Source organism: Anguilla anguilla, chromosome 1, assembly GCF_013347855.1.
Source record: "Anguilla anguilla isolate fAngAng1 chromosome 1, fAngAng1.pri, whole genome shotgun sequence".
Lineage (NCBI taxonomy): Eukaryota > Metazoa > Chordata > Actinopteri > Anguilliformes > Anguillidae > Anguilla > Anguilla anguilla.
The window spans coordinates 23,268,386-23,282,187 of record NC_049201.1 but is presented as its reverse complement, the minus strand read 5'-3'; the positions used below and the strand labels follow the sequence as shown (position 1 = coordinate 23,282,187).

The 13,802-nt window shown below is 47.9% G+C and overlaps 1 protein-coding gene across 1 annotated transcript; it reads left to right on the top strand.

Annotated features, from left to right (window-relative positions):
- Positions 1-698: 698 nt before the first annotated feature.
- Positions 699-12,425, top strand: cdc5l (CDC5 cell division cycle 5-like (S. pombe)). The gene is made up of 16 exons (XM_035390038.1): positions 699-877; positions 1,752-1,855; positions 2,196-2,357; positions 2,684-2,811; positions 2,989-3,088; positions 3,631-3,849; positions 4,222-4,366; positions 4,536-4,724; positions 6,310-6,458; positions 6,700-6,862; positions 6,986-7,150; positions 7,378-7,458; positions 7,847-8,089; positions 8,591-8,788; positions 10,945-11,157; positions 11,585-12,425. The coding sequence occupies exons 1-16, from the start codon at positions 833-835 to the stop codon at positions 11,690-11,692; spliced, it is 2,412 nt and encodes an 803-aa protein (XP_035245929.1). The 5' UTR covers positions 699-832; the 3' UTR covers positions 11,693-12,425.
- Positions 12,426-13,802: the final 1,377 nt, after the last annotated feature.

Sequence of the window (13,802 nt, the reverse complement as noted above, 5' to 3'; positions counted from 1 at the left end):
ATTCCTTTTAAACTGAGTGAGAAAATTTTTGCTAGAACTTTTAAATACCTTTTTAATATCAAGGACAAATTCATATAAAAATAAAATACGTATGTGATTTTGTGCTGAGGCTCTGTTGAACCCTGCTGTGCGCATGAAAGGCATTCAGCCAGATGTCTGGCTGAGCAGTGGCCACTCTGGCAGCGGGGAACCGTCTATGTTTGATGGCGTCTAAACTCTGTGATCTGGAACACTCAGTACTTCCTTAGCTCCCAGTGGTCCCAGCTGACATGTGTGGCAACACTGCAGTTTGCTCACAAGGCTTGTGCTTGCAATTGGATTTTAAGAGATTTTTTCTCACAAGAAATACCCAGACTCACACAGAAAGGCCAGAAGCCAGGCATAAATAATAATTATTATTATTATTACTATTATTATTATTATTGTTGTTGTTGTTGTTGTTGTTGTTTCTAGAGTGCAAGGAAAGAGGTATTAAGGCAATAAACTAGAGAATGGTCGAATGACCAAGTCTGTGTACGTGTGTGCGTGTGAATTTGTGTGCGTGTATTTAAAAGACGAAAGGCTCGCAGAACTGTCGACCAGTTGCGGAGTTGTATTACCTCCTGGCGTAAGGGGCGCTGTAGGGACACTGTTAGACAAAGTGAAACTTTCATGCGTACATGTGGAGTCTCAAATATCCCATAATGCAATGCCGGAAGTCATAGGATTCAGGTGCCATATTGAAGTGGATTCGAGTTAGAAACCATATCGCTTTATTTTGTTATTCTAAAATAATAGTCTTGGTCATTTCATTTTATTCTGGCATAGGGAGTAAGAAGGCACAGGTTTCAAGATGCCGAGAATTATGATTAAAGGGGGCGTGTGGCGAAACACTGAGGTATGTTTTTTTCTAGCTTCAGCTACGAGGACATATTTTTCCATATCTGCTTGCTAACTTGCTAACGCTAGCTAAACAAATAACGCTAGTTAAACTTATTTCGCTATGGCATTATACCCTTTTATGGAACATTGAATTGCCTGTAAATTATATGCATCTGGTTGTAAACTGGCTGTCGGTACTGTGTTACATTTACGTAGCTTAATCTTGTAGTAGGTGAAGCTAACGTTGGCAAGCTTTGGTGCTCGTAGCTAGCTAGCTAAATGCATTGCAAGCTGCAACTGGGTCAGTCAGAGGCTGGCTAGATGTAAGTTAGCTTGCTTACTTACTGCTTAGAAATTTCATTTTGGTTTGCCTGTTAACGTTTAAAATATGGCAGCTAATAAGAAATGAACGGCTAGGATTGCATAGCTAGCCAGTCAGCCAGGTACAACTCTTTTTCCACTGATTGTGTTTAACCTCAAAGTTGGATGCCTTGTGGTAATACCACTAGTAATGTTTTCTGAGTTGCACTTTTTGAGTCAGGTGATCATTGACTTCATGTAATTTATCTTGGGTTGGGACATTATAGCAAATATATCATTAACGTAATATGAAATGTAAAGTCTAGACGCCTCTGGACAGTGCATGTTATGTAGGGGAAACCGTTTCAAAGCAGCGCGAGAGAGTCCTGTCAGAAAGGCATCGATTTCAAACGTGATGACCATACTTGGTTTTGAAGCATGCAACACATATCAGTTCCTGGTGTTGTACTAGTCGTATCCTGATACAGAGCCTACTACGTGGCTCTGCATTTGTACTGGTGTTTTTGCTAAAGATGCGCCTTTCCCGTGCTTCCGTTATGGTGGTTGATATATGTAACATCTCTTTCCAGGATGAAATCCTTAAGGCGGCGGTTATGAAATATGGAAAAAACCAGTGGTCTCGAATTGCCTCCCTACTGCACCGAAAGTCCGCTAAACAGTGTAAAGCCAGATGGTGAGTGCAGTATCTGATCTGCAGCTGTATGTGACTAGTTCTACCCTAGCTAGAACAGTGGTTAGTTTGCTATAACTGACCAAATTTCCATTTCATACAATCTGTTTTGCAGGCATTGTGGAAACATTTTCTGTCAGCAAATCATAATGGCTAAATGACAGTGTAATTACAAGTGTTCACTTTTCAAGCTTGCTTTAGGAAATATTGCAGAGGAAAATGCACACTGTTGAATTACATATAACAGAGAGGATCCCCTTTCAAGTTTGAGTGAAGTTGAGTGTGTAATATCCTGTGTAAAGGTCAGAGCGCAGTCTCCAGAATGTTCTCTTGCGGGCTGCAGGTATGAGTGGTTGGACCCCAGCATTAAGAAGACAGAATGGTCTCGGGAGGAGGAAGAGAAGCTGCTCCATCTGGCCAAGCTGATGCCCACACAGTGGAGGACCATCGCCCCCATCATCGGCAGAACTGCCGCACAGTGCCTGGAGCACTATGAGTTCCTGCTGTGAGTGTTGGGAGTTGAAGTACAGTGTGTAAATGCATGGGGTGTTGATGCAAATTATTGCACAGTGAAAATCTGCAGTGCTGTATGGTGCATACGTGCATAGTGCTGACATGTAGTGTTTGTGCACGGCATGCCAGTGCACTGTGCTTGAATTTGTTCACTCTCTATGTCAATGTAAAATTAGATGTGGACATCACATGATTGATTAGAAGCCACGCCCCCCTTCTCCATGCATCTTTAAGTTTTAATACAGAAAGACGCTGCAATGAATGAGGTAACTGCATTGGTAACAGATGAAGGAAGTGAACTTGTGCTGTTTGCTCCAGAGACAAAGCTGCTCAGAGAGACAATGAAGAGGACACAGCGGATGACCCTCGCAAACTCAAACCGGGAGAGATTGACCCCAACCCTGAGACCAAGCCCGCCCGGCCAGACCCTGTGGACATGGACGAAGGTGACATTTTTGAATCCTGAGTGTCCACTTCTCTGACCACTTTGAAAGTGACCCAGGCTGAGTTATGCCTGAGACATTACCCTAGCTGTAGGTCTGATAAACCCAAGGCATTTTCACTGATAGTTGAGCTAATTTAATGTAGCGGTTTCTGCTTAACGCCGTATGTCTGATCCCCAGATGAGCTGGAGATGCTGTCAGAGGCCAGGGCTCGTCTGGCCAACACTCAGGGCAAGAAGGCCAAGCGGAAAGCCAGGGAGAAGCAGCTGGAAGAAGCCAGGTACAACACACACTGAGTACTGTCTGAATGACGGTATTGTACTGTCAAAATGTATTGAATCATTGGGTATTGTATTGCCAGATTGTACTGAAATAATAGGTACTGTCCAGTCACCATGTACTGAATCACTAAGTACTGTGCAGTCAGAGTGTACTGAATCACTGAGTACTGTTCAGTTACATTTAACTGAATCAGTTTGTATTATACAGTCAGAATGCATTGAATCGGTGGGTGATTTTTTACATAACTTTGGTCTCTGTAATGTAGACCTGAAGTCACAGCAATTATTTCACTGAAGACGCTTGGTAGCATGCTTGTATTGTCCAGCACTCATGGGAATCGATGCTTTTGCTGATGACATCTGTCAGTCGAAGACATGTTCACGGGTGATGTTGGCTCCCGACACGGTAGTTTGAATGACCCTGTGCCCGCCTCACCCCTCCCCCTGCCCTGGCCCCGCCCTGCCTCACCCCTCCCCCTCCCCCTGCCCTGGCCCCGCCCTGCCTCACCCCTCCCCCTCCCCCTGCCCTGGCCCCGCCCAGGCGCCTGGCCGCCCTGCAGAAGCGGCGTGAGCTGAGGGCCGCCGGAATCGACGTCCAGAAGAAGAGGAAGAAGAAACGAGGTGTGGACTACAACGCAGAGATCCCCTTCGAGAAGAAGCCCGCACAGGGATTCTACGACACATCCATGGAGAACTACCAGTCCCTGGAGCCCAACTTCAAACGCCTGCGTCAGCAGCACCTTGACGGAGAGCTGAGGAAGTGAGTAAAGACTGTGCAAACACACTGGTCCTGTACCAGATAAACACTGTGAACACCGTTGCATATTCACCTAGTGAGAGAATTTTAGAAGTCCACTTGCACCTGGAGATTTACATTAAGGATGCACAGTATGCATTTCTTCTCTCTCTCTTGCACACACAGACACACACATCTTCTGAATTGCACTCGCCTGAAAAAATATTTTGGTTGTAAGGGAAATAATTGCCTACAGGTTAGCGTTGAATTATTCTGTATTGGACTAGCCAGCTGGCTTCTGTACATATTCATGCATAACAGCTTTAGTGCCATAACCTCCACAGGCGTTCCTTAATGTGACTTTAACGCTGTACTTGTTGTGCTTCCTTTGTGCAGCGAAAAGGAGGAGAGGGAGCGGAAGAAGGATCGGCAGAAGATGAAGAAGAGGAAGGAGTCTGACCTTCCCTCAGCCATCCTACAGACCAGCGGAGTGTCCGAGTTCACCAAGAAGAGGAGCAAGCTGGTCCTCCCTGCCCCACAGGTAAGCTGTGTGTGTCTGTCTGTCTGTTTGTCTGTCTGTCAGTTTGCTCTCAGCTCTTCCCAGTTCGTAATTACTAAGCTCGTACAGGACCCTAAAGCAAGGTGATTATACTTAATAAGCTTATGACAACAATTTTTACTGACTGTTCTTCATTTTGTTGTTATTGTAGATCTCAGACGCTGAGCTGGAGGAGGTGGTGAAGCTGGGCCAGGCCAGCGAGGTCGCTCGTCAGACCGCTGAGGAGTCTGGGATCACCAACTCCGCCTCCAGCGCCCTGCTGTCCGAGTACAACGTCACCAACAGCAGCATGGCCCTGCGCACCCCCAAAACCCCTGCTGCCCAGGACAAGATTCTACAGGTACCCCCTTCACACCTTACACACCTTATATACAGGTACCCACTTATACATTTTACACACCTTATATACAGGTACCCACTTATACACCTTACACACAGTTCCCTTACACACTTTACACTCCATATACACAGGTACCACCTTACACACAGGTCCTTCATGCATTTTACACACATTATACACTGGTACCCTCTTAAACACAAGTCCCTTACATAGTGTACATACCTTTTACCGACACCTTAGCACACCTACCACACGTTATGCACCGGTGCCTCTGTACACACCTCAGGCTGAGTAAATGCCAAGTTGAGTACAGTGACGGTGGCAGTGTTGACCAGCTCTGGCTCAGTCTGAAAAAGACACAGTGCTCTATAACAATTTACTGCAGGATGATATCCAGCTGTATTGAACTTTATCCAACAGAGTAAACAGATGACAGGTCCTCCAGCTGTGTGTAATGTAAACAATTTTGCTGATAAAATTAAACAATGTGTGGCAGCTGGGGTCGCACTGACAGAAGGAGCTCCTGTTTGGCAGAAAGTAGGACTCAATGCAACATGTTATTGTGTGAGAGCACCTGTGGATGCCTTTGAGCAAATTTCCGTGTTGAGCCACAGCCAGTGTTGGAATGAGCGTGGTGTAATTTGCTTTCTAGTCATGCCATTTTTTCTGTCTGCCAAGAATTTTACTTTTAAATTTTTAAATCATAAAGTTTTGGCGGGTTGCTGGATTGGCTCGTTCGGTTAAGGCACCTTACTGTGGTGAATGGATGAGCCTCTCGGCCTCAGGTTGAATCTGAACCAGGCCAGTCGCAACTGCCCCGCAACCGGTAGCAATTGGCGGGTTCATGGTTCACATGGGAGGGTTCAGTCGCACAGGGCTCCGTGTTCTTTGCCACGTAGCAACCCCTGCTGGCCGATTGGGCGCCCATGAATTGCAGCCAGTAGCCGCATATGAAAGGTCTTCCTCCGACTCCACTCTGTGAGTTCAAGTGTAGTCTGTGGTGTGTAAAGAAGCAGCTGGCTACACCTTGAATCTTGGTGGAGAACCGTGGATGTCTGTGTTCCTGAAACAGCAGTGGGAGATGATTGGACGTTCCAATTTGGGGTTGGAATTGGATATACTCAAAAAAAAATTTTAATGTATAAAAAAATAAAATGTATTATAATCTAGCCTCACAAGGAATATCTGGCTAGCTAGCTGGTCGCTGTGCTTCCGTTGCTGTATATCCTTGGCTGTGCATCGCTGGTCACACTCAGTGGTCAGGTTTGTGGTTGTAAGGAGCTACGGTATGAGAGCTCCTATTGACCGATGAGTCGGTTTGGAGACACGAGGTGCAATGCATTCTGGGGTTTGTTTGAGACGTGCATTGCTGAAGAGCTGATTATGAAATTTCAGATTATCTCACATTACTGTTTGAATGAAATGGTTTTACTAATAAATATGGTATAATTGTCAATATTATAATTGGATTTCTGGTACGCTGGAAAGATGAGAAGCAGCCTGTCATTATAATATCGTGGTGTCATTTCAATTTAAGGGTAATTTCCCTTTGGTCTGACTGCAATGTTTTATGCGTTTCTCACAGGAAGCCCAGAATTTGATGGCTCTGACCAACGTGGACACGCCTCTGAAAGGTGGTCTGAACACACCTCTCCACGAGAGCGACTTCTCCGGGGTCACCCCTCAAAGACAGGTGGTGCAGACCCCCAACACGGTGCTGGCTACGCCCTTCAGGTAAGGACAATCCTGCATCCACAAGGGGACCTCCAGTGATCCTCCTCTATTGGAGCTCCTCCGTTTTGGACTCATGCCTTGGGGTTTTAAATTGTGCCTAGATAAAGCACTTGGATTCAGCGGTTTTGGTTTACAACTTTACCCTCTGGATGTGGGGTCTGGAATGCCTACCAAATGTGTGGACAGTAGACGGGGTTCCAGCTTGGTTTGTGACATCATTTCCTGCCGCGTTTCCCCACAGGACCCCGAGTCACGGAGCAGAGGGCCTGACCCCCCAGGGCGGACTGACCCCTAAGCCCCCAGTGGGCGTGACCCCCAGCCGGACCCCCCTGAGGGACAAACTCAACATCAACGCCGAGGAGGGGATGGTGGACTACTCCGACCCCGCCTTCGCCAAACACCTGGTGGGTCACGTGTGCCTGGCCCCAGGAAGCAGGGGATTATGGGACTGCGCCTGAAACCCAGAGCATGGGCGCGGCGAGCCTGACCCCTCTGTGTTTTTTTCTTTTTTTTCCCCCCCGTGATAGCAAAGGGAGTCGCGCGAGCAGCTGAAGATGGGCCTCATGGGGCTGCCCCTGCCCAAGAACGACTTTGAGATCGTGCTGCCGGAGAACGCCGAGAGGGAGCTGGAGGAGCGCGAGATGGACGAGAGCTTCGTGGAGGACGCCTCTGAAATAGAGCTGCGCAAACAGGTTTGTAGCAAACCTGGGCCCCCTGTAGGAGAGGGTTGGTCAGTACAATACAGATGTGTTTTGAAAATGGCAGTTTTTTTTTTTTACGGTCTGCAGTCCCTAGCCGCACATGGGATTGGCGTATGGGCTGAGAATCTGCTGCCCTACTTGTGATCGCAGCACACGGTCTCATAGTCCCATGATGCGGTGCTGTGCGTTGCTAAAGGTGATGCATTTGACTTTTTCAGGTTGCCAGAGATGCGGAGCGTGAGAAGGAGCTGAAACAGAGACACGTGGCGGTGCAGAGGGCTTTGCCCCGCCCCTCAGAGGTCAGTCACATGACAATCTTTAGCCCCACCTCACCCTACAGTTTTCCCTACCCCTCAGAGTGTCACTCGCATGACAATCTTTAGCCCCTCCCTGCAGTTTTCCTCTGAGGTCAGATGTGTGATGACCTTTGGCCCCACCCCTCAGAGGTCAATCCCACAATGATATATATATTCCTGCCCTGCAGCTTGCCCCGCCCATGAGAGATCAATCCCATGGCCATTCTTAGCTCCACTCAGTTAAATACTCAATTAGAAAAACTCCTCAGTTAAACGCTCAATTGCATTCAGTTTCACAAGTCCATTCGCGATTTCTCCGCTGCAGAGAAGCAGGATGTGCGTGGAAGCGCTCGGTGTTTGACGAACGTGTGCGTGTCGATTGACCGGTCAGGTGAACGAGACCATCCTGAGGCCGCAGAACGTGGAGCCTCCGCTGACGGACCTGCAGCAGGCGGAGGAGCTGATCAAGAGGGAGATGATCACCATGATCCACCACGACAGCCTGCACCACCCTTACAGCGAGCCCCTCAGCAAGAAGACCAAGGGCCCCGGCTCCAGCTCCAACAACGCTGAGCACATCGCCTACCTGGACAAGATACCCTACACCAAGGTGACCGAGGACGACCTGAGGAAGGTGGGTCGCTCTCCTCTTCGTCGGGTCCCTGTAATGGTACTGAGAGACAACTCAACTTCAGGACAGCTCAACGGTTAAAAAACGCTTTTTGACCGAGTTCTGACCATTCGCTCAACAGTGACGCTGCAACGGTTCAGCTGGAACATAATAAATCATAATGACAGGTAGTGGTCGTTCAGCCCATCTAGACTTTTAGTTTACCAGCAGACTATTCAGGAGTGTAGTTATGACCACATAGATGAACATGCTGGAATGCTTGTCTGTGTCTCTCTCTCTCTCTCTCTTTTTCTCAGTTAGTCAGGAACCATGTTGAGTAATTGCGGTCTGTGTCTCTAATAGGCTGGCAGGTGGAGGTAGCATGTTGAGTAAGAACAGTCTCTCTCTGTGTTAGATAGGCAGGTGGAGGTAGCATGTTGAGTAAGAATAGTCTCTGTGTTAGATAGACAGGTGGAGGTGGCATGTTGAGTAAGTGTGGTCTCTATCTCTGCGTGCGTTGGACAGGCGGATGAGCTGCTGGTGCAGGAGATGGAGGTGGTGAAGCACGGCATGGGCCACGGGGACCTGTCCATGGAGGCCTACAGCCAGGTGTGGGAGGAGTGCTACAGCCAGGTGCTGTACCTGCCCGGGCAGAGCCGCTACACCCGAGCCAACCTGGCCAGCAAGAAGGACCGCATCGAGTCTCTGGAGAAGAAGCTGGAGGTGAGCCCTGCATACGTTCAGCACAGTTTCTGCTGGGTCGGGATACTGGCTGTTTCCATTGGCCCAGACAGTTCTTAAGTGCAATTAAGAATGTTGTAAGTAAAGAAGTTTCTGACTACCAGCCAACTTTACAATAACTGGTATTGGGGCATTCAAGGGTTCGTCGTCAAAAGCAAGAACATAGACTAGCATGACATGACATAATGAGAAGGCAATTCAGCCCAACAACCCTTGCCGTTTTCCTACCACTGAAGTGTACCTAGTGCTCGGTTTACCTACAATCTAGGTAGTATTTAGCACCTTATCAAGCCTGGTCTTGAAAACCCTGCAGAGTTTCTGCCTCTACTTCATGACCTGACAAGCTATTCCACACTGTGGAAGGTACTAGGTAACTCCAAAGCAGCTTGTAAAACCAGCTGGTCACCAGGAACCTCTAGTAATATTTAAAATATCCTTCATTACACACACAAACTGTTGGGTCCAAAAGTTGTCTCTAAGTCTGTTTGGTGTCCTTCCAGCAGGGGGCAGCATTGTTTGTTTATTTCTAATGGGAGATTTTTATTGGAAGCATTGAATTAGGGTGGAAAACCACAGTACTGTTGATATAAACTTGCCATGCGGTAGTCTTTTACACGTTTGGTGAGTCAAGCCCTTTTAATGTTTATCAAATAGTTTGTCGTAATATTATCACATGCAGCAGATGTTTTTTAAGACCTCGAATATAATGGAAGTTTGGTGGACGTTATTCCCAAGAATATTCCCAGTTATGCATACAAAGTAGCATGCAGCAAGTGAATGCGTATAATTTTATTTCCCATTATTTTATGTCTTCCCACCTCCCTTCTAAACAGATTAAACACAAATTTGGCCCAAGTACTTCCAGACAGTAGATAGAGACACGTTAATGTTATTGAGGAGGCGGTTGCGTTTCTTGGCTGGGAAATCGGGGCGTGAGCTTGGCCTTGATTCAGACAACATCTGCCTTCTGAATGAAGGCATTTGGGACCTGCAGCCACTTTAATTACGGATATAAAGGCAGCTGGTGCAGGCCGGCCAATCACAGCGCCGTCCGTCGAATGAATAGTGACGCGATTGGCTGGAGTCTGGTAATGTGTTCGTGGATCCTCTTTCGTGCCGTCTGGAAAGAGGATTCCCGGACAGTGCTTATTGGATCTGGAGCTCTTCGTCAGCACCCCATCGCACGCTAAGCGCGCGGGAGAGGCGCGAGGGTGTCCCCTGCTGGTCGTCTCGTGTAGCGTCAGGACCGCAGAGCGCCACAGCTTTCTGAGCTAACGGAGGGCTCCAGGTTTCTTTAGCCTTTTTACAGAAACTCTGACGGGAAGCTGCCAGTTTGGGGTTTTTTTATTTTTATTTGGTTTCCTCCTCCTCCGTCGGCGCTGGTTCGCGTCAGCGAGGCGGACCGCTCGGATTACAGCGCTCGCGTACAGCGGCCCTGCTGACGGGAATCCCAGCTCCGCGCGGCCTGTTCCAGTAAAACTGCCCAGCCCTGCTGGGAAGCCGGGGGAGGGGGACGGTTCAATCCAGGACTAGAGGGGCTGCCCCGGGGGCGGGGGGGTGTTGGTGTGTTGATGTTGGGAAAAGTCTGTTGTTGTTGCGGGGTTTTTTTTTGTTGCCAAAATCTATTTTTTTCTGACAGAGTACTGGCTGTTCTCTCGCGTGTCATGCACATTTGTAAAAGTAAAATTTGATTCTAAGTCCCTGTGTGTGTGTGTGTGTGTGTGTGTGTGCGCGCGCGCGCATGCACGTGTTAGGTTTGGCAGTAGTACTCTTCGGTATCCAACACCGCTCTGTCACCAGTAGTGCTGGATGTTTTTATTTGCTCTGCAGAGGGATTGCAGGGCTTTTGCTTCATGTGGCGATTTATAAACGGATTGAGGATTGTGTGTCTGTGTGTGTGTGTGTGTGTGTGTGTGTGTGTCTATGTGTGTGTATGTGCGTGCGTGTATGCGTGCGTAGTAGTAGCTGGATGGACAGGTCCTGCTATCCTTCCTTCTAGTTCCTCGATCCACAATGTTCTGCCTGGCAATGGGAGGTTCTGTTGCTTTATTCTTATGGTTGCGCAAAGAATATGTAAAACTGCTTTTACCTCAGGAAGAGCGTTATCTCACGAGGGGGCGCCTCCGTTCCCGCCACAGGTGAACCGCGGCCACATGACGGCGGAGGCCAAGCGCGCGGCGAAGATGGAGAAGAAGATGAAGGTGCTGCTGGGGGGCTACCAGTCGCGGGCCATGGGCCTGGTGAAGCAGCTGGGCGACCTCTGGGACCAGGTGGAGCAGGCGCAGGTGGAGCTCCGCACCTTCCAGGAGCTGAAGAAGCAGGAGGACACCGCCATCCCGCGGCGCCAAGAGGTCAGAGGTCACGCCCGAGCCGCCGGCCCCATTAGCCTGGCCGCGGTGCCGTCGAGCCTCACTTGGCTTTCTCAGTAATGAGTTTGGTCCTTTTCAGCGGCGTGTTTTGTACATTTAGCCATGAAATCAGATTGATCGCCTGGATTAGCATTTAAATGCTTGTAACGTATCTTTAAAAAGAGTTTCTTAAATAAAGTACTCGTCAAGTACCCTGAGTAGGCCACAAATAATCCGGTCATTGTTTTCCTAATTAGAAGTAATAATGAATGCAAATCGCCCTACACTAATTATTCGTGCGGAGATTGAGATTCCTGTTTTCGCCCTAAAGCATGACGTTTGTTTGTTGGGAAATTAGATATTTGGAGCGGCAGAATGTTGCGGTATGTAGCGCTTGCTGATGCAGAGTTTTTATGTCTCTGTTCCACAGGCCCTCAGGGAAGATGTACAGAGACAGCAGGAGAGAGAGAAGGAGCTGCAGCAGAGGTTTGCAGACCTCCTGCTGGATAAAGAGACCATGCTGTCCTCCAAGGCCTAAATCCATCCCCCCGCCCCCTTTACTGTGACATCACTGCAGTTTGCTCCGCCCCCCAACCCAAAGGCCTGCCCCCTCACCCCTGCCTCTGCAATGACATCCCTGCAGTCTGTGTGCCGGCTGTAATAAATTGCTCTCAATCTGTTAGTTGTAGCTCCTGCTTCTAATGGACCCGTCGCTCAATAGGCCTTCAAGTTAGAACCGTAACATAGAACCAGTCCAGTTCACATGGTAGCGTAGGCTGTTGACTGCATCATTAAAAATGCATACCAGTGTTTTCATGGCTCTCTGTGGATGACATGGCTTATAATAATGTGCTGTCGTTTTACACATCCGTACTGACCGTAATAAACAGTTTAACGCCTCTTTTTTTTAATTATGGAAAGGGATTTTGTGCTGATGCATGGTTCTTCCCGCCATTCTAGCAAGCGCATCTGTGCTATTCTCAGAAGCGGACTCTCTTCCATGAGTAAGCGTTTCTTTCACAGAAAGCAGTGTGTGAAATGACTCGGTCCCCACTGTCTGCACAGCTTGGTAAAAACTTTTTAAATGCTCATATTTTGTGCCCTCTGTGTGGGTTTCCTGGACCGCTGGGCAAATGTGAACGTGTAAACGGGGCTGTCCCTTCCGTTGAATTTTTTTTTTCTTACGCTCTCAAGTCTGTTATGTGTTGTACTGACTGAGGAGAGATTACACCGTCTCTCTATGGGATGAATAAAATTCACTGTTGTTTTCACTGCTGTTATTGCAGTGTTTTTTAAAAAAAAGTCCATTAAAGCCTAAATGCGCTTGTGCCGTGGTTGCTGCTGCTTGCGAAGGTGTGCACTCACTGGGTCTGTATACTGTATACTAAGTTCTCCTTGGGGGAGGGGGTGGGGTAGGGTAGGGTAGCTCAACCAAGGCTGTTTTCGATTGGCCGACAGGCTCTGAAGGCTCCCCAGGCTCGTGCAGCCCACCGGCAGTCTGCAATAAGAGACGTGTACCCCTCGTACAGTCTGGGCACGCTTTCTCCAGTAGCTGTGTGGATATAGCCCAGGACTGCTCTGATCTGGCCCTGGGGGCCTGTAGTACTGCTGGGTTTCATTCCGCCCCTTTAATCTATCTGGGACTGATTTAAACCTGACACACCAGCTGAGTGTAATCTTATGTCCAATCAGCGACACTATTGGACTGTGTGACTATCAGGCAGAAGAGGGAACCAGCAAGCACTGCTGACCTTGAGGGCCCGATTTGAGTATCCCTGATATAAACCCCTTACTGACAGGTGAGTGTGTCGACATTAGTGCTCCTTGTATGCATGCAGGTGGGCCAGCACAGATTTCAGAGCCACACTAATTAAAGGACAAAATAAACAACCTAGGATGCTTGAATTATTCACCAACTTGTATTTGACTAGCATTGCGAGTAAAATAACAATGGTCTAGTGCAGTGGTGTCCAATCGTGTCATGGAGGGCTGAGCGTATGCAGATTTTCATTCCAACCAATCACTTCACCTGCTGATTTCACTGATTACCACCTTCACCTAGAGAGGAGGAACTAATTGGTGAAATCAGCGGGTGAAGTGATTGGCAGGAATGAAAACCTATGTACTCCATGGCACATGATTGGACCCCACTAGTCTAGTATTCAAATGGGTTTAGTCAACTGACTCCTGACAGTTTTACACATTGAAAGTTCCTTGTACATAGTCAATTGTACTGTCATTTGTGCAACGAATGAGTAGTTCGAGAAAAGAAGTGATCTGGTATTTATCTGTCAAAATTACTATTTGAGAATGAATTTGAAATAATTGTTTGATGCTAACCAGTGTAAGAGGGGGGCAATAGTTCAGTTCACTGCAGTTATGTCCCACTTAAGGCCTGGTATTTGTTTAAGCCAACACAACCTGTCATTAACTCTTTAAATATACACAGCCTTGGAACTTGAGGGCGAGTAGAAGGTAACTGAATCTCTGTGTATATGGATTTTAAGTGCAGGTTTCCAAGAGCGCGAGTCTCCCACTGGAGTGTACAGTTTAAACAACGTACAGTAACAGATCAAACGCAGCGTGAGCCAACAGACGGAGGTGCCCCTGAATGCGTCATGAATTTAAGGCTGTCATTACTGCTGATT

What these genes read in the sequence shown, in the direction of transcription:
- cdc5l (XM_035390038.1), top strand. Translation starts at nt 833, where the DNA reads ATGCCGAGAATTATGATTAAAGGGGGCGTGTGGCGAAACACTGAG. An exon ending in GAGCACTATGAGTTCCTGCT is followed by an intron (nt 2,358 to 2,683) that starts GTGAGTGTTGGG and finishes TGTTTGCTCCAG; the next exon opens with AGACAAAGCTGCTCAGAGAG. An exon ending in CCCAGGACAAGATTCTACAG is followed by an intron (nt 4,725 to 6,309) that starts GTACCCCCTTCA and finishes CGTTTCTCACAG; the next exon opens with GAAGCCCAGAATTTGATGGC.